This window comes from Salmo salar, chromosome 26 (genome assembly GCF_965601325.2).
Source record: "Salmo salar chromosome 26, fSalSal1, whole genome shotgun sequence".
Lineage (NCBI taxonomy): Eukaryota > Metazoa > Chordata > Actinopteri > Salmoniformes > Salmonidae > Salmo > Salmo salar.
In genome coordinates, this window is record NC_138316.1 from 36,206,219 (window position 1) to 36,227,176 (window position 20,958).

A 20,958-nucleotide genomic window follows, 5' to 3' on the forward strand; every position below is an offset into this window, starting at 1 on the left:
GTGATTGTTTTGAAAACAGTACTGCAGGCCTATACTGTTACTGCACTGTACTGTTAGGTATCAGTTCTTACATTGGTATCGATGTAGACTTAGTACTAGGTGCCCTACTGTATCTAACTAATCCAATAACAACAGGTTAGAAACTTTAGCAAGGCTAATTTAGGCCTGTATTCCTCATGCTATTGAAGATTGTTACCTAAAATAAGCTAAGGCCGGAATTTGATCCAACGCAGATTTAAGGCCTGCGCACAGCGATACGCAATTAAAGGGCATTTCCCTGACGTTTGCGGAGATCACATTCGCTGTAAAAGCCACGATTGCTGACTCAAGGAGAAATCGGCTTTAAAAAGTGAACCGCATAGCACAGGTCGTTAATGTGTGATTGTTTGAATCCCGACCTAAACATCTCTCTTTAGTTTCTCAACTGTTGTCATGATAGCAGGGAGCAGTTTCAGTATGGTTTCCTGCCCACTTGTTTAACTGTTGTTATTCATTGTCGGTTGGTTGTTTGTTTACACAAATCATTGTAAAGGTGTGGTAGCTGTGTGTTATCACAGCCCAGGGAATTGTCCTGTTATATCCATGTGGAAGGAAAAGAGTCAATGTGAAAACTCCCCCCTGGACTTTCTGAATCCTCTTTATATTGTTGCCACGGCATTCTTTTCAAAGAACAGGAAACTGCAGAGTAACACTCGCAGAGTAACACTCGGTCTCCCATTGTCAAGATATAAAAGAAAAACACAGAAGGGAAAAAAAACGTTATTGGCCGTACCTTTTAAAACAATTAAAAAAAAGTTTTTCCTCAGTTTCCCTTCACGAGCAATATTGGGTCCATATTCATGATTCTTCTCAGAGTAAGAGTGCTGATCTAGGATCAGGTCCCCCCTGTCCATATAAATCTTATTCATTATGATTTAAAAGGCACATAAGTTCCTAGACCAGCACTCCTTCTCTGAGACGCTGCATTAAAACGTGCCCAGAACTTTCCCAAATGCTCAAAGAAGAGCCAACTGTGTCTAACTGAATTCACTTTTCAGTAGCATGGAATAGAAAAAAATATAATTGGTTGTACCGTCCAAAACCTTTTAAGAACTTCGTCATCAATTTCACTTCACGCAGTTCAGAATGTTCCCAAATGTTCAACGTAGAGCCCAACAGCATCTAACTAACTTCACTTCCGAAGTCTCCGAAGTCTCTCTTCCTTGATTAGATTTGGAAGTCCAAGGCTCTTGCCCCCAGTGGTAATTTTAGTTAATTGCTGGGGGATAATTACACCTCCAATGTACATTAGGTTACATCAATCTGGATTAAGAGCTGCAATGGTTTTGACCTGAAATCTGGTGCGGTGACTCAATGGTGAATTAGGAGCAGCTGTGGCCAGCTGGAGACGATCATTGTCACCCTACAGCTGCTCTCTTTATCTCTGCATTTCTAGTCCTACTCTCTCTCTCTCTCTCTCTCTCTCCAAACCCAGTGTCATTGTCACCCCACAGCTGCTCTCTTTATCTCTGCATTTTTTTCCTCATTCTCTCTTATAGCAGCAGGCCAATTGCCCCCAACACTGCACATTGGCTATGCTAAAATATCTTAATTTAGTTTCATTCTGTTGTTTCAAGAGGTCCATCCAATTGGGAATGGACATCAATTCAACATCTATTCCATGTTGATTTAATGTAATTTTGTTGAAATGACGTGGGAACAACGTTGAATTAACCAGTGTGTGCCCAGTGGGATGTCAGTATTCATGCAGGTAGAAACTCTAGTCATTGAAGTGGTTGCAATTCCATATTTGACACATTTGCTCTGTAGCCTAGCTGTGTTACATTTCTCCACAGTACGTTTCATTCACATCTCTCTGCGATTCACCCCCTCCGTTGTCCTAGAAATGTTTGGCAACCGTATTGGGCTAATATCCTCCGTCAGAGATAGCTAATTTTACCCGGTGGCCTAGATGGGGTGTTGAGCGTTCAGTGTTCAGTGGCAGACTGGTAGTAGTAGAGGCACAGTGTTGAAGGGAAAGAAAAGGGACAGATTTGAGGCAGCCAGCCCAGGGGATAGAGCAGCTAATGGGGGAAGGCCATGTGGGCTCCCCCCTGGAGTGATATGACTGGCTGGTATTAGGTACGTAGGTGGGTAGGTGGTGTGCTGGTATAATGGAAAGGGTTTGGAACCATGCTTGCATGATAAGTAACCTTGTCTGAGACCTATAGATTTGCGTTGGACTGAATGTCCAATTTTGTGGAGTGTTTCATTCCTCTGCACCTGTGATGCTTTGTCAGGTGTGTCGATGACTATCCTACTCTGATTTCACTATCACTATTTCTTTATTTGTATTTATTTTTTATTTAACCTTTATTTAACTAGGAAAGTCAGTTAAGAACAAATTGTTATTTACATTGACGGCCTACCAAAGGCAAAGGCCTCCTGCGGGGACGGGGGCTGGGATTAAAAATAAAAATATAGGACAAAACACACATCACGACAAGAGAGACACCACAACACTACATAAAGAGAGACCTAAGACAACAACATAGCATGGCAGCAACAGAGTGCAGTGATGTGTCCTATAAGGAGCATTGGTGTCAAATCTGATTGCCGAATGGTAAAGAACATCTAGCCGCTTGAGAGCACCCTTACCTGCCGATCTATAAATTACGTCTCCGTAATCTAGCATGGGTAGGATGGTCATCTGAATCAGGGTTAGTTTGGCAGCTGGGGAGAAAGAGGAGCGATTACGATAGAGGAAACCAAGTCTAGATTTAACCTTATCCTGCAGCTTTGATATGTGCTGAGAGAAGGACAGTGTACTGTCTAGCCATACTCCTAAGTACTTGTATGAGGTGACTACCTCAAGCTCTAAACCCTCAGAGGTAGTAATCACACCGGTGGGGAGAAGGGCAATCTTCTTACCAAACCACATGACCTTTTGTTTTGGAGGTGTTCAGAACAAGGTTAAGGGCAGAGAAAGCTTGTTGGACACTAAGAAAGCTTTGTTGTAGAATGTTTAACACAAAATCCAGGGAGGGGGCAGCTGAGTAAAAAACGGTATCATCTGCATATAAATGGATGAGAGAGCTTCCTACTGCCTGAGCTATGTTGTTGATGTAAATTGAGAAGACTGTGGGGTATAGGATCGAGCCTTGGGGTACTCCCTTGGTGACAGGCAGTGGCTGAGACAGCAGATGTTCTGACTTTATACACTGCGCTCTTTGAGAGAGGTAGTTAGTAAACCAGGCCAAAGACCCCTCAGAGACACCAATACTCCTTAGCTGGCCCACAACAATGGAATGGTCTACCGTATCAAAGCTTTGGCCAAGTCAATAAAAATAGCAGCACAACATTACTTAGAATCATTTAACACCTTTAAGGTTGCAGTGACACATCCATAACCTGAGCAGAAACCAGATTGCATACCAGAGAGAATACTATAGACATCAAGAAAGCCAGTCAGTTGATTATTGTAAGGGCTGTCTTCAGGAATGGACCAAAATGCAGCGGAGTTAGTATTCATCTTTCAATTTAATTAGAAAGAACACTATAACAAACAAAACAAGGAAACTGACAGCCAACAGTCCTGTCAGGTGCAAACACACTAAACAAGAAACAATTACCCACAAACCCCAGTGACAAACAACTCCTACATATGTGACTCCCAATCAGGAACAACGATTCCCAGCTGTTCCTGATCAGGAGTCACAAGACACACACCAGACTGCCACGTCCTGACCCCCAAACTACTACACCAGCTCCATCTGCTGGTCAGGACGTGACAATTATTGACAAGTTTTTCCAACACTTTTGATAAACAGGACAAAATAGAAATTGGCCTATAACAGTTAGGATCAGCTTGATCTCCCCCTTTAAATAAAGGACACACCGTGGCTACCTTCCAAGCTATGGGAACCTCCCCAGAGAGGAGAGACAGGTTAAAAGGTCAGAGATAGGCTTGGTGATGATAGGGGCTGCAACCTTAAAGACGAAAGGATCTAAACCATGTGACCCAGATGTTTTTTGGGGTCCAGTTTAAGGAGCTCCTTTATCACCTCAGACTCAGTGACTGCCTGCAGGGAGAAACTTTGTAGCGCGGGCACGAGCTTCCAAACTAATAATGGATCACAGTTATAGAGCTTTTATTTACACATTGTACTATATCTCAAAGGATGTGAGATACTCTATGGCAAGGTAACATTCTGTACCCTGTCCACCACCAATACTGTAGAGGGCCTAACTGAAAGCATGTTTGAAAAGTAGGCTAGCTAACCCTACTGACACAGACACAGGCAGTGCCATGCAGCAAAGTCTGCACTAGAAAACTCAATGGGCTGAACTTCCTTTGAGAAAGTGGGTCTGTAGTAGCCTATTGGTTCATTGCAGTCCCTTAGATTTCACTCTTACTGCAACAGTGATACACGACGTGTCTTCGACAGCACTGTTGATCTAGCAGCTTTGCTGACTTTAGCACTGTGTGTTTTGTGTCCCAAATATATACACAGTGCACTATATAGGGAATAGGGTGCCATTTGGTTCGAACTATGGTGTCTCCACTAAGCACACAGAGTCACTTCTGTTTCCTGTCTATCCCCCATCTCTCTCTCTGCTACTGTACATTGTTGTGTTGATTTGCTGGCCCATTGGTTGCATAAGGTTAGTGGGTGGTACTGTGTGAATACTGGCCCATTGGTTGCATAAGGTTAGTGGGTGGTACTGTGTGAATACTGGCCCATTGGTTGCATAAGGTTAGTGGGTGGTACTGTGTGAATACTGGCCCATTGGTTGCATAAGGTTAGTGGGTGGTACTGTGTGAATACTGGCCCATTGGTTGCATAAGGTTAGTGGGTGGTACTGTGTGAATACTGGCCCATTGGTTGCATAAGGTTAGTGGGTGGTACTGTGTGAATACACTGTCATTGACGGTGTCGTCATAATGGTTAGTGATGACAAATACACACTGCCAGTGTATTGTGACTAATATGTGTGGAAATTGAACAATATTCAAAATGCCAGGGGTGATGTGAAGTCCATTCGCTTGACGACGGGGATCTTCCTCCTCAATTTAATCATCGGTAGAGAACTAACTTTAATAGCCAGTTAGTAAATGCGATTGTTCTGCACTACATCACTAGATGTGTACAGTGTGTAACCGAGAGATTTAAGAGGAATGATACCAGTGATGATTGGCCTCTGTATGACCTGCTTCCACAGAGACCTGATCCAGGATGACTGGAACTAACAAACCAACAAAGGCCCACACAACTTGGGTCACCATGATAACCTAACATGGTGGTGATATAATTAAAGGTTCTTGGTGTTACAGACTAATTGTGGAGCGATTCTCTGTCTGAAAGGAGTCTAGGACTTAATCTCCAGATTCCTAAGGAAGAAGACTATCTCAGATTTCCCCTAACATTGTATAGGTGAGGAGGGAGTCCCCGCCTAGCTCTGTTGACCGCTGCCTAAAAGAGTTTGGCTTCTATCAGTTTCAGTGGATAGTTTTTGTGCCAAAGGGCTTGGATATTGCTTTGGGGGCCTATTCACCCTGTTCTATGCTGCTGCTACGGTTGGCCCTACTGTACAGTAGCTTCTGCTATTCTGTGAACTTAGCAGCAGCTGGTGTGTCTATGGCCATGCTTCCTCTGTCTCCGTCTGATAGGTTTTTTCACACTCGATTCTGCTGATGTTACGCTGTCATCAACCACCAGTGCTCGGGGGTGAAGTTTCCCCTAGCTACTGATCTAGGATCAGCTTCCCCTCCCCCAATCCTCACATTAACCAATAGTGGGGGAAATGCAAAACTGACCCAAGATCAGCGTCTAGGGGTAACTTCTCCCTACACGCATCGACCCCCAGCTGACACAGCTATGACACAGTATTCATTTTGCCTAGGGGATAACACACTACCCAAGCCTGAGAGTGAACTGTGAGACAAATAGATTTTTTTGCAGTTGATTGCTGAGTGGGCTGATTGCACAACGTTTCGGTTGGTTTCACTTAACAAGGAAACGGTGACTAAGTTTGCACTACAGCTGTGATAGGCCTACAGTGTTTCATCATCAACCAATCTGGGTGAGTTTCCTGAAAACCTTGTTTGATGGGCAATGTATATGTGTGAACGAACAAAACGTGTGAAATGAAGCACTTTGCTGTTCTACAAGTGATGTGGGTAGTCTGGGTCGTCAAAATAAATTGAGAACCACATTAGCTACAAGGCTTTCAGGAAACTGGCAACTGAATGATAAGCACACAGCTGTCTGTTGACCTTTAGACCAAGACTCTAATTTTACAACTTTGACTTAGGCTTTTCTTTCAAGAACAGCTCACAAGCTTTCTGCCACAGATTTCTTCTGCAGTGTGGTAGATAAACTCATTCAGATGACTCGGTCAAGGCTTGCACACACACACACACAAACACATGTACACACACACACACACACACACACACACACACACACACACGATTTCATGAACTGAACCAGTCAGTGGTAATTATTGTTCCTGTAATGAATGACAGTAGTCGTTTCAGCTGATGACCCCCAGGCTTGTAGAACACAGAGTGTTTCCTGAGGGGAAACCTTGTAAAATCACAGTTCAGCCCTGTACTGCATAAACACTACAGCCACAGTGTCACAGTTCAGCCCTGTACTGCATAAATACTACAGCTACAGTGTCACAGTTCAGCCCTGTATGCTGACTCACAGCCGCCAACTCCACCCAAGAAAAGGACACAAGCTGGTCTGAATCAGTGGTTGTGTAAGGGGTGCGTAACTGGTGGCAGGGAAGTCAAACGCAGGAGAGCAGAACTTGGTGAATAGCCGGAGCAGTTTAATATATAAAACTAACGGCATATAAAACAACAAACACATGGGTACAAAACCCGTAGCGTATCAGGAACACATAGCACAAGTACTTACAATAAACAATTCCCAACAAGGACATGGGGGAAACAGAGGGAAAATATACAACATGGAATTAGGGAATGGAAACCAGGTGAGTGTGAAAACAAGACAAAACAAATGGAACATGAAAAATGGATCGGCGATGGCTAGAAGACCGGTGCCGTCGATCGCCGAACACCGCCCGAACAAGGAGAGGAACCGACTTCGGTAGAAGTCGTGACAGGTTGCCTTCCAAATGTCACCCTATTCCCTATTTAGTGCTCTACATTTGACCAGGGCCCAATAGGGTCTGGTTAAAAGCAGTGCATCCTATATAGGGAATAGGTTGCCATTTGGGATGCACACAGTCTCTGATGTACAAAGCCTGACATATTCAACTGGGAGATTGTCAGGTGTTATCGATGGCAGATAGTTTTGTGAACTCTGAGGATTAGTTCAGTAACACTGGCCATGAAGAGCTACGGTTGTGCAGGCTTTTGTTCCAGCATGCATTAACACACCTGATTCAACAAATCAAGACATTGATTTGGAGGCCAGTTCTGCCATATCTCTCTGGTTAGTGTCAAATCACTGAATCAGGAGGAGCCTGTCTGTCTGTCCGTCCATCTGTCTTATCTGTTATTTGCCAGTGCTGTGGCGTTGTTCCTGTGCCTTGTAAGACACATTAGCACCGTTATATTTAGCCACCTGATGACAGTGTGGCATGCTGCTTTCTGTCCTCGCTAATTTGTGTGACATCACTCGTCGTTCGCAGTGTTAGGGTGAAACCAGTCTACTTTTAGGAAAAATAAATACCAAGTTCAAGGTTTATTTCCCTGTAGTCGTTTCAGATATTGTTAGTGCTCTGAAGTGAAACCCAAAAAATGGTCTGTTATGATGAGGAGAGTGCACTTCTCTGGTAAAAGAGTATTTCACTGCTGGTTGATGTTCACACTTTCAGCTACAGTATAGTCCTACACTGTTGCAGTTAGCAAGTGGAGGTTCTTCTGTAGCTCTTGTTATAGTGAGACATAGGTTCAAATAATATTTGAAATCATTCCAAATACTTTAGCTGTTCTTTATTGAGCTTGCCTGGTGCGATGGAACCAATTGAAAAGTCCCAAAAGTGCAAACCTCTCCCACCAGGCTTTCACTCAAAGTATTACTATTTCAAATAGCATTTGAACCCAGGTCTGCAGTAGACTACTCCTTCCAGAAATAGGATGTCTGAGAAGCAAGGCTACACACCAGACAGTACCTCTTAGAAAAAAAGGTGCTATCTAGAATCTTAAAGGGTTCTTCGGCTGTCCCATAGGAGTACCCGTTGAAGAACCCTTTTTGTTCCAGGTAGAACTGTTTTGGGTTCCATGTAGAACCCTTTCTACAGAGGGTTCTACATGGTACCCAAAAGGGTTCTACCTAGAACCAAAAAGGGTTATACCTAGAATCAAAAAGGGTTCTCCTATGGGGACAGCCGAAGAACCCTTTTTTTCTAAGTGTAACGATGTAGTCATTTCCTTCCCATTGTGTGGTAAGGAGTAAAGGCTATCACAATTTCCTCAGTCAGTACAGAGAAAGGCATCTTGTGGCCTGTGTCGTCCAGCAGCTAGAGCCTCTGACCCCGGTACACATACTGTTTGTCAGAGTCGGCATGGGTTAGAATCTTAAGACAAAATACATTCAACACTTCTAGGATACCCAGCATCACCCCACATGTTATGTGGCGTACATTGTGGCGTACATAGTATTTGTTTATATACTGCTCAAAAAAATAAAGGGAACACTTAAACAACACAATGTAACTCCAAGTCAATCACACTTCTGTGAAATCAAACTGTCCACTTAGGAAGCAACACTGATTGACAATACATTTCACATGCTGTTGTGCAAATGGAATAGACAACAGGTGGAAATTATAGGCAATTAGCAATTACCACCCCCAATAAAGGAGTGGTTCTGCAGGTGGTGACCACAGACCACTTCTCAGTTCCTATGCTTCCTGGCTGATGTTTTGGTCACTTTTGAATGCTGGCGGTGCTTTCACTCTAGTGGTAGCATGAGACGGAGTCTACAACCCACACAAGTGGCTCAGGTAGTGCAGCTCCTCCAGGATGGCACATCAATGTGAGCTGTGGCAAGAAGGTTTGCTGTGTCTGTCAGCGTAGTGTCCAGGGCATGGAGGCTCTACCAGGAGACAGGCCAGTACATCAGGAGACGTGGAGGAGGCCGTAGGAGGGCAACAACCCAGCAGCAGGACTGCTACCTCTGCCTTTGTGCAAGGAGGAGCAGGAGGAGCACTGCCAGAGCCCTGCAAAATGACCTCCAGCAGGCCACAAATGTGCATGTGTCTGCTCAAACAGTCAGAAACAGACTCCATGAGGGTGGTATGAGGGCCCGGCATCCACAGGTGGGGGTTGTGCTTACAGCCCAACACCGTGCAGGACGTTTGGCATTTGCCAGAGAACACCAAGATTGGCAAATTCGCCACTGGCGCCCTGTGCTCTTCACAGATGAAAGCAGGTTCACACTGAGCACATGTGACAGACGTGACAGAGTCTGGAGATGCCATGGTGTGGGGTGGCATTTCTTTGGGGGGGGGCCGCACAGCCCTCCATGTGCTCGCCAGAGGTAGCCTGACTGCCATTAGGTACCGAGATGAGATCCTCAGACCCCTTGTGAGACCATATGCTGGTGCGGTTGGCCCTGGGTTCCTCCTAATGCAAGACAATGCTAGACCTCATGTGGCTGGAGTGTGTCAGCAGTTCCTGCAAGAGGAAGGCATTGATGCTATGGACTGGCCCGCCCGTTCCCCAGACCTGAATCCAATTGAGCACATCTGGATCCAATTGAGCACATGTCTCGCTCCATCCGCCAACGCCACGTTGCACCACAGACTGTCCAGGAGTTGGCGGATGCTTTAGTCCAGGTCTGGAAGGAGATCCCTCAGGAGACCATCCGCCACCTCATCAGGAGCATTCCCAGGCATTGTAGGGACGTCATACAGGCACATGGAGGCCACACACACTACTGAGCCTCATTTTGACTTGTTTTAAGGACATTACATCAAAGTTGGATCAGCCTGTAGTGTGGTTTTCCACTTTAATTTTGAGTGTGACTCCAAATCCAGACCTCCATGGGTTGATAAATTGGATTTCCATTGATTATTTTTGTGTGATTTTGTTGACAGCACATTCAAATATGTAAAGAAAAAAGTATTTAATAAGATTATTTCATTCATTCAGATCTAGGATATGTTATTTTAGTGTTCTCTTTTTTTTGAGCAGTGTATTTTACTGTGTAATGTGCAGAGCAGTGGAGGCTGCTGAGTGGAGGACTGCTCAAAATAATGTCTGGGATGGAGTGAATGGAATGGTATCCAAAACGTGTGTTTGATACCATTCCATTAACTCAATTCCAACCATTATTTTGAGCCGTCCTCCCCTCAGCAGCCTCCACTGGTACCTAGTGCTTTGTGTATCATGTGTATAAGGTTAACTTCAGTACCCTGTCCCATGACTTAACTTACCCTGTTCCATGGCTTAACCTACCCTGTCCCATGACTTAACCTTCCATGTCCCATGGCTTAACCTAACCTGTCCCATGGCTTAACTTACCCCATACCCTGGGTAATTTGTGCAAAGAGACCAGGTTTTTTGGACAAGCTATGTTTTCAAAACGAATGTTTACATTAATTCTGATTATATCCAGAAATACAGTATGTGTATATATCTTTGTTAGGAAGAATGCTATATTTCCCTTGATGGAGTGATGCTGAATGTAAAAAAATGTTTTACTTACCCCATTCTCCCCTAAATGTCTGTGTCTTTTCCATAAAACCTCCATTACACAGTTCTTCTCCATAAAACCCATGTTACATCGAAGTTCAATCATCTGCTGTTCTAGGTGCTGTGTTCCACCTCCAGAGGTCAGGGGTCAGGTATATAGTGTCCTGTGTAGAAGTTGTCCTCAGGCTACAGTACTTACCCTCCTCATACCTATATCAGTGTCCGGTTTTCACAAAAAGGAGAGATGTAGAGAGAGTATGGGAAGGTTTTTCCAGCTCTGTTGCCTCTCAACCTAAAATAATTTGGTATGGTAGTACATTCACATGCTCCAACACATATCACCTCTATTGGATAGTGGCAAACGTAGAATTATTGGTTAGTGGCAAACGTAGACGTTGTCCTTTCCTCAGCCTACTAACCCTCCCTCCCTGCATGGCTAAGTTATAATTAGACATAAATTGAAGTTAGGATTCACCCCTTAGTGTCTTAGCAGAACAGAGTCAGAGGGATATTTCTACAGTGATGCATACTGGTGTGTCTTGTCCTTTAGCAGTGCCTGGGATTTTAAGCTCTCTGACCGGTCTTCAAGGAGCTCAAATTTCTGGACGTCTCACTGACTGGTGGTCTTCAGGGAGCTCAAAGTTCTGGGTTTCTCTCTGACCGGTCTTCACGGAGCTCAAAGTTCTGGGCTTCTCTCTGACCGGTCTTCACGGAGCTCAAAGTTCTGGGCTTCTCTCTGACCGGTCTTCACGGAGCTCAAAGTTCTGGGCTTCTCTCTGACTGGTCTTCATTGAGATCAAATTTATGGACGTCTCACTGACTGGTGGTCTTCAGGGAGCTCATAGTTCTGGGCTTCTCTGACTGGTCTTCAGGGAGCTCAAAGTTCTGGGCTTCTCTCTGACTGGTCTTCAGGGAGCTCAACGTTCTAGACTTCTCTCTGACTGGTCTTCAGGGAGCTCAAAGTTATGGGCTTCTCTGACTGGTCTTCAGGGAGCTCAAAGTTCTGGGCTTCTCTCTGACCTTCGTGGCTCAGCTGTTAGCCTACTTTTTAAGGAATTAGCCTACTGTACTGAATTTTAATCTTCTTATCACTGCCAAAGGAATGGTCTCTCTGCTTGAGAACTTAACTCCTTAGATTGACACCCAAGCTAACACATTTTGATTCCCACAACGCTATGGGGAAGTTGTTTTTCAAATAACCAAAGGAGAACCTTTAGGCGATGTTATGGGAACGTTCAGTGTTAGCTGGGACAGTCCTTTAAAACAAATGAGCCTGCCTGGTAGTGTCCCTGTCTGTTTGTGCTTTATTCCTCTCAGTGTGTTGTCATTCCCTGATTGATGACGTTTAGTATGGGACCTATTTAGTATGTTGTCATGCCAAAGGTGTGCTGGATGACTTGACGATGATTAAAGAGTTGGCTGCATCATGTACAGTAGGAGACCACGCTAAAACCAAATGGTGAAACAGTTTCCTCTGGGGTTTGTAATCGGCTATCTATATTATTGTGTTTGTGCTTCCATAGCATGTATCTGCTACCAACCAACACATCTTTCTTTATAGAGTGATATATGGCACCACTTGAGCATGTTTTATGTAAATGGTTTCAGTTAAACACAGCCCATTAAGAATGACCATCTCCCAATTCAATTTTTGAACCATCAGACAAGGTACATGTAGATCACAGGAGGTTGGTGGCACCTTAATTTGGGAGGACGGGCTCGGGGTAATGGCTGGAGCAGAATGAGTGGAATGTTATCAACTACTATGTGTTTGATGCCATTCCATTTGCTCCGTTCCAGCCATTATTATGAGCCGTCCTCTCCTCAGCAGCCTCTTGTGATGTAGATTCAGACTGATACACTCTGACCTGCTGCAGGGGGAGTAAGAAAGAGAAGTTGTGATTGCCTCTGCAGATGTCATCTCTCTGAAGGGCCCACTATCACACTGTTGACATGAATGAGGGAGGTAATGAAGGGAAAGGAGGGAGGGAATGATACAAGGTAAAAAGAGAGAAAGAGGGAGTGAAGAGGAGAGGTAGTGGATACAATGAATGAAGAGGCAGAGAGAGGGATGGATAGTGAAGAGGGTAAAGGAGAGAGAGGGAGAAAGATATAAAGAGAAGAGGAGAGGTAAAGGAGAAATGAAATGGAGAAAGAGCCAGAGAGAGAGAGAGAGATGAAACCTAATAGCCTGGTGATTATTACCTCTCTCTCTTCCAGACCTCTGAGCGTCACCAGAGTGCCACTGTGCTGTTCAATTCCATGAGGAGTTTACCAGTGTCATCATTACACACACACTGCCATTTCTCCCCCAGTATCCCTGATCTAATTTCTTTCTCACACACTATTCAATCTAATGAGTGTTACTGCATGATACATGTGTCTGTCTGTGTCAGTGAGAGCACATCAACAACCAGAAAAGTGATGATACTAAAACTATCTATCTGTCTTTCCTCTCGCTTACCCTCCCTACCCCAACCTCCATCCCCTGTCTCTCTCCATTCTCTCTCCATTCCTCTCTCTCTCTCTCTCTCTCTCTCTCTCTCTCTCTCTCTCTCTCTCTCTCTCTCTCTCTCTCTCTCTCTCTCTCTCTCTCTCTCTCTCTCTCTCTCTCTCTCTCTCTCTCTCTCTCTCTCTCTCTCTCTCTCTCTCTCTCTCTCTCTCTCTCTCTCTCTCTCTCTCTTTTTCTATATATATATATATATATATATATATATATATATATATATATATATATAGCTGCTGAGTGAGAAGATAAGTGGTGCTGAAGGGACAAAGCTGGATGAAGACTTCATGGAGATGGAGAGGGTAAGGATGACCGAGATGGCGCTATTAGCAACCCAAAACATCCTTGGAGAATACACAATGGCTGGCTCTGGGTTGTAGTGTCCCTAGGTACAGATCTAGGATCAGCTTCCCCTCCACCTATCCTGAACTTAACCATTAGTAGGGAAAATGCTAAACTGAACTAAGATCAGTGTCTAAGAGAAACTTCACTCTACTCCCAATGGTTGCGTCCCAAATGGCAACCTATTCCCTATGTTGACCTGAGCCCCATGATGTCATGGCTTTAGAAGCTTCTGATAGGCTAATTGACATAATTTCAGTCAATTGGAGGTGTACCTGTGGATGTATTTCAAGGCCTACCTTCAAACTCAGTGCCTCTTTGCTTGACATCATGGGAAAATCTAAATAAATCAGCCAAGGCCTCAGAAAAATAATTGTAGACTTCCACAAGTCTGGTTCATCCTTGGGAGCAATTTCCAAACGCCTCGTTCACGTTCATATGTACAAACAATAGCACACAAGTATAAACACCATGGGACCACGCAGCCGTCATACTGTTTAGGAAGGAGACACGTTCTGTCTCCTAGAGATGAACGTACTTTGTTGCAAAAAGTGCAAATCAATCCCAGAGCAACAGCAAAGGACCTTATGAAGATGCTAGAGGAAACAGGTACAAAAGTATCTATATCCACAGTAAAACGAGTCCTATATCACCAAAACCTGAAAGGCCGCTCAGCAAGGAAGATGCCACTGCTCCAAAACTGCCATAAAAAGTAGCCAGACTACCGTTTGCAACTGCACATGGGGACAAAGATCGTACTTTTTGGAGAAATGTCCTCTGGTCTGATAAAACAAAAATATAATTTTTTTGATGATAATGACCATCGTTATGTTTGGAGGAAAAAGGGGGAGGCTTGCAAGCCATTAGAACACCATCCCAACCGTGAAGCACGGGGGTGGCAGCATCATGTTGTGGGGGTGCTTTGCTGCAGGAGGGACTGGTGCACTTCACAAACTAGATGGCATCATGAGGAAGGACAGTTATGTGGATATATTGAAGCAACATCTCAAGACATCAGTCAGGAAGTTAAAGCTTGGTCACAAATGGGTCTTCCAAATGGACAATGACCCCAAGCATACTTCCAAAGTTGTGGCAAAATGGCTTAAGGACAGCAAAGTCACAGTATTGGAGTGGCCATCACAAAGCCTTGACCTCAATCCTATAGAAAATTTGTGGGCAGAACTGAAAAAGAGTGTGCGAGCAAGGAGGCCTACAAACCTGACTCAGTTACACCAGCTCTGTTAGGAGGAATTCACCCAACTTATTGTGGGAAGCTTGTGGAAGGCTACCCGAAACGTTTGACCCAAGTTAACCTCTCTAGGGTCGGCGGGACGAAATCGTCTCACCTACGTAACAGCCAGTGGAATCCTGTGGCGCGTTATTCAAATACCTTAGAAATGCTATTACTTCAATTTCTCAAACGTATGACTATTTTACAGCATTTTAAAGACAAGACTCTCGTTAATCTAACCACACTGTCCGATTTCAAAAAGGCTTTACAACGAAAGCAAAACATTAGATTATGTCAGCAGAGTACCCAGCCAGAAATAATCAGACACCCATTTTTCAAGCTAGCATATAATGTCACAAAAACCCAGAAGACAGCTAAATGCAGCACTAACCTTTGATGATCTTCATCAGATGACACACCTAGGACATTATGTTATACAATACATGCATGTTTTGTTCAATCAAGTTCATATTTATATCAAAAAACAGCTTTTTACATTAGCATGTGACGTGCAGAACTAGCATACCCCCCGCAAACTTCTGGTGAATTGACTAAAAATGTACTAAATTACTCACGATAAACGTTCACAAAAAGCATAACAATTATTTTAAGAATTATAGATACAGAACTCCTCTATGCACTCGATATGTCCGATTTTAAAATAGCTTTTCGGTGAAAGCACATTTTGCAATATTCTAAGTAGATAGCTCGGCATCACAGGGCTAGCTATTTAGACACCCAGCAAGTTTAGCACTCACCAAAGTCAGATTTACTATAAGAAAAATGTTATTACCTTTGGTGTTCTTTGTCAGAATGCACTCCCAGGACTTCTACTTCAATAACAAATGTTGGTTTGGTCCCAAATAATCCATAGTTATATCCAAACAGCGGCGTTTTGTTCGTGCGTTCAAGACACTATCCGAAAGGGTAAAGAAGGGTGACGAGCACAACGCATTTCGTGAAAAGAAAAATCTAAATATTCCATTACCGTACTTCGAAGCATGTCAACCGCTGTTTAAAATCAATTTTTATGCCATTTTTCTCATAAAAAAGCGATAATATTCCGACTGGGAATCTGCATTTAGGTAAAAAGACGAAAGAAAATAAAGCAAAAAATAAAGCCCATTGTCCTCTGATCGGCCACTTGCCAAAAGCGCAAATGTGTTTCAGCCTGGGGCTGCCTCGATATCATTCAGCTTTTTCCCGCCTTCTGAGAGCCTATGGGAGCCGTAGGAAGTGTCACGTTACAGCAAAGATCCTCAGTCTTCAATAAACAGAGGCAAGATGCTCAAGGAATGGTCAGACAGGCCACTTCCTGTAAGGAATCTTCTCAGGTTTTTGCCTGCCATATGAGTTCTGTTATACTCACAGACACCATTCAAACAGTTTTAGAAACTTTAGGGTGTTTTCTATCCAAAGCCAATAATTATATGCATATTCTCGTTTCTGGGTAAGAGTAGTAACCAGTTTAAATCGGGGACGTTTTTTATCCAGCCGTGTAAATACTGCCCCCAACCCCCAACAGGTTAAACAATTTAAAGGCAATGCTACCAAATACTAATTGAGTGTATGTAAACTTCTGACCCACTGGGAATGTGATGAAAGAAATAAAAGCTGAAATAAATAATTTTCTCTACTATTATTCTGACATTTCACATTCTTAAAATAAAGTGGTGTTCCTAACTGACCTAAAACAGGGAATTTTTACTAGGATTAAATGTCAGGAATTGTGAAAAACTGAGTTTAAATGTATGTACATTTCTGACTTCAACTGTATATTCACCATGTCATCGGATTTGGGATAAATGTTGGGTGAAAAAAAGGCGAAATCCCCTTACGTTGATGATTTGGGGTAAAATGACGTGGAAACAATGTTGATTCAACCAGTAATTGCCCAGTGGAAGCACACCTGAATCAACCTATCATTGAGTGTTTAAGTGGTTGAGTCAGGTTCCTGCCGGGGGTGTAGGCTTTTGTTCCAGCTCAATACAAAATACCTGATTCAACTTCTCAACTCACCATCAAGTGTTTGAGTTTTTGGATCGGCTGTGTTGGTACTGGGCTGAAACACAGACCTACAATGGGCTGGAAGGTTCTCCAGTAGAGGTCGACCTCTAGTCTCCAGGACCAAGGTGGAAGAACAGTTGTCTTCTAGTAACCAATAAGTGCTGAAATAAAGACCATCTCTATTGAGCTAACATGATCCTCTTGTTTCTAGAAAATCGATGTCACCAACAAATCAGTGTTGGACCTCTTGACCAAAACAACAGAATACCTACAACCTAACCCAGGTGAGACAACACTTTACAGAATACTGACTAATGTTCAAAGTTGGTGAAGATGATATCTTTGAAGTTGGTGAAATAATGCAGAAGTTATAGAACTTTGCCTTGTAGGTGGATGGATGGATGGATGGATGGATGGACGTCGGATGGAAGGGGTGGATGGAGGGGGATGGATGGATGGATGGAGGATGTAAGGGGTGGATGGATGGATGAATGAATGGATGAAATCAAGTCAGCAGTGTGATGCAGGGTAGTATGCTGCTGGTGACAAACAAAACAAACACAAAACAAAGTGATCACTCCGTGTGTTTTGTTGTAGCTTCTAGAGCCAAGTTGGGGATGTTAAACACAGTGTCGAAGATGAGAGGACAGGTGAAGACCACAGGATACCCACAGACCGAGGGCCTACTAGGGGATTGTATGATGCGCTATGGACATGATCTGGGAGATCAGTCCTCCTTCGGTATGAATCACACACACACACACACACACACACACACACACACACACACACACACACACACACACACACACACACACACACACACACACACACACGTTCAGCACACATATGTGCACACACACACACACACACACACACACACACACACACAGACACACACACACACACACACGCTGTGCTATGTGAGGGCTGTGAGGAGCACGAGAGGAAGCCTTTGAAAAGCTTTTCATCCTAACCTGACTGTGCACACGCCCACCAACCCACCCACCCACGCTCGCTCGCTCACACACACACACACACACACACACACACACACACACACACACACACACACACACACACACACACACACACACACACCCTGTGCAGCCAGCTAGTATGTACGTGTTTCCGCCTGTGAAAACCTGTGGTTTTGTTGAGCTGCTTCCCGTCTCAACTCTGACACCTGGTGGGTACAAAACGTACTTACTCTGAACATGGGTTTTGATAATATCATTAGTATAGGCCCAGTTTCCCGGACACAAATTAAGGATAGTTCTAGACTAAAGCCCATGTTCCCATCTTAGTGAAAGATTAATGCCAGGACTCAATGGAAGGTGTGCTATAGAGCAATACACTTGATAGCCGACAATGCGCCTTTTAAAGCAATTTGGAGATCGCATTCATGATAAATGCTGCGAATGTTGGTTCAAGCATGAATAACCTTCAACCGTGTGCTGCTCTATGAATGAATCCCAGCCTAGACTTCATCTGTGTCTTGAAAACCAGACCTTAATATTCAATATAAACTTGAAACAGGCGTTACATTATCAAGTTATCAACTATCTAGAAACCAAATCATTATTTCTCAGTGATCTTGATTTTAACTTTACAATTCCATTGAATAATGCACACTGATATGGAATTCTATATAGAATTGCTAGCTAGTTAATTCATTTGTCCTGCATCACCTTCTTGCTGTAAGTTGTTAGTGACACATGAATTCAGTGAAAGTGAACCATGCGGGAATCAAACCCTCAACCCTGGTGTTTTGCTAGCACCTTACTCTCAAACCCACTCGCCATCAGAACCACCATGTTTCTGTTTCACATGTTTCGCTTGTATCTGACAGCAGGGTCGTATTGTGTTAAACCGTAGAAAAAGGTTTTGCAACAGAAAATGAAAGTGTTTCTTATTGGACAAGTTCGGGTAAGTCCCTCCCAGTTTTGGCCTGTTTTCTTCTGTTTGGTACCTTGTGAATACGACCCAGGCATTTTTTGTCTGCAGGCAGTGCGTTGGTGGACATCGGTGAGGCCATGAGGCAGATGGCCGACGTGAAAGACTCTCTGGACATCAGTGTCAAACAAAACTTTATTGACCCACTCCAGAACTTACAGGACAAAGACCTCAAGGAGATCACGGTCAGTGGTATAATACATCTCAGTTTCCGTTAGCTTTCAGAACTCCACGTGCGCATCACAAATGGCACCCTGTTCCCTTTATAGTGAACTACTTTTGACCAGGACCCATATGGGATGTGCATAAAAGTTGTATACTTGCAATTCTATTCACAAAGGTGATTTCACAATATGTTTAATTTGTATTAGTTATTTTAAATGTTTCATAAAGGTTTTGAGGAGGGCCGTCGTCAATTCCTCCTGGGAAGAGCCTCTGTACTGCCCCATATTGCCCCTTGTCAATCATCTCTCCTGATTGTTTTGTGTGCAGCATCACCTGAAGAAGCTGGAAGGGAGGCGGTTGGACTTTGACTATAAGAAGAAGCGTCAGGGGAAGGTGCCTGACGAGGAGATCCGTCAGGCGGTTGAGAAGTTTGAGGAGAGCAAAGAGCTGGCCGAGAGGAGCATGTTCAACTTCCTGGAGAACGATGTGAGTGAATAGTAGAGGCATACGCTACCTGTTGTAACGGTTCTCTCTCTCTCTTTCTCTCTCTCTTTTCTCTCTCTGAAAAAGAGTGCCACCATGTGGTGGTCTGCAATAGAGGTGCCAGTTTCCATTATAGGTGCAACTGTCCAAGCGCCCCAGTTAGTGGATGGAGATGACCAGTAAGAGGCAGGGATACAATTCACACTTTATTTCCATACACCAAACAGACACACACCACACACACACACACACACCACACACCACACACCACCACACACACACACACACACACACACACACACACACACACACACACACACACACACAGCGAAGAGGAATAGAATCGTATCCTCTGTGGTACCTTGCGGTTGGATGCCAAGCTGTTACCTGCCGCCTCAACACAACTCACCCTGACCACAGTGACGCACTAACACACGATTGGGAAGTCCAGGGTGGAGGCTTGTCCTTGTAGGAAGAGTCCAGGGTGAGTTGTGTTGAGGTGGCAGGTAGCCTAGTGGTTAGAGCGTTAGGCCAGGTTGCTGGATCGAATCTCTGAGCTGACAAGGTAAAAATCTGTTGTTCTGCCCCTGAACAAGGCAGTTAACCCACTGTTTCCTGTTAGGCTGTCGTTGTAAATAAGAATGTGTTCTTAACTGACTTGCCTAGTTAAATAAAGGTAACATTTTTTTATATATATATATATATATATATATGATATGATATATATATATCATTATATGGAAGGGCCCAGGTTGAGGTGGTGCAGAGTTCTTGTCCTTGTTGGAAGGGCCCAGTGTTGAGGTGGTGCAGAGTTATTGTCCTTGTAGGAAGGGCCCAGTGTTGAGGTGGTGCATAGTTCTTGTCCTTGTATGAAGGGCCCAGTGTTGAGGTGGTGCAGAGTTATTGTCCTTGTAGGAAGGGACCAGTGTTGAGGTGGTGCAGAGTTCTTGTCCTTGTAGGAAGGGCCCAGTGTTGAGGTGGTGCAGAGTTCTTCTGACCTGTTATCTCTCTGCACCCCCTGTGTCCAACTAAAGAACAGGCTTGAATAGGTCTGTTACCTCACCAGATAGGACCTGTGATTGGCTGACCAGGTCAGCTGACTGTTCCCTGGCAACCTGGTCCCTAACAGGCCTAGTGGCCTCTGCTACTGGACAAAGGAGTCAGGCTGAGGTGGGGGATGGTAGCCTCTGCTGCAGCTGAAAGGTCACAGAGTTTGTCTCTATGTCCTAACCAGAGAGAGGGTTCAGTGAGGGTTTCATGATTAAAGTTATAGGGTTTTGTAAACACGTTCTCTCTCTGTCTGTGACACTCGCTGGAACTCTGAGGCCTAAACACCCTGCTAGCAGAATCAATCAAGCAGCTTCTCCCTCAACGTCAGCAAGACAAAGGAGCTGGTCGTGGACTACAGGAAACAGAGAGCTGAGCACGCCCCCATTCACATCGAAGGTGCTGTAGTGGAGCAGGTTGAGAGCTTCAAGTTCCTCGGTGTCCTCATCACTAAGGATCTATCATGGTCCAAACACACCCCCTCAGGAGGCTGAAAATATTAGGCATGGGCCCTCAGATCCTCAAAACGTTTTACAGCTGCACCATTGAGAGCATCTTGACTGG

At 44.2% G+C, this 20,958-nt stretch overlaps 1 protein-coding gene across 1 annotated transcript in view; it reads left to right on the forward strand.

The window, feature by feature from the left end:
* Positions 1-20,958, forward strand: part of LOC106583399 (endophilin-A3) — a 39,301-nt gene that overhangs the window by 10,959 nt on the left and 7,384 nt on the right. The window contains exons 2-6 of the mRNA XM_082969677.1: positions 13,397-13,465; positions 16,955-17,027; positions 17,341-17,484; positions 18,751-18,884; positions 19,192-19,350. Of these exons, the coding sequence (XP_082825803.1) occupies positions 13,397-13,465; positions 16,955-17,027; positions 17,341-17,484; positions 18,751-18,884; positions 19,192-19,350 (579 nt within the window). The remainder of the gene's footprint in view (positions 1-13,396; positions 13,466-16,954; positions 17,028-17,340; positions 17,485-18,750; positions 18,885-19,191; positions 19,351-20,958) is intronic.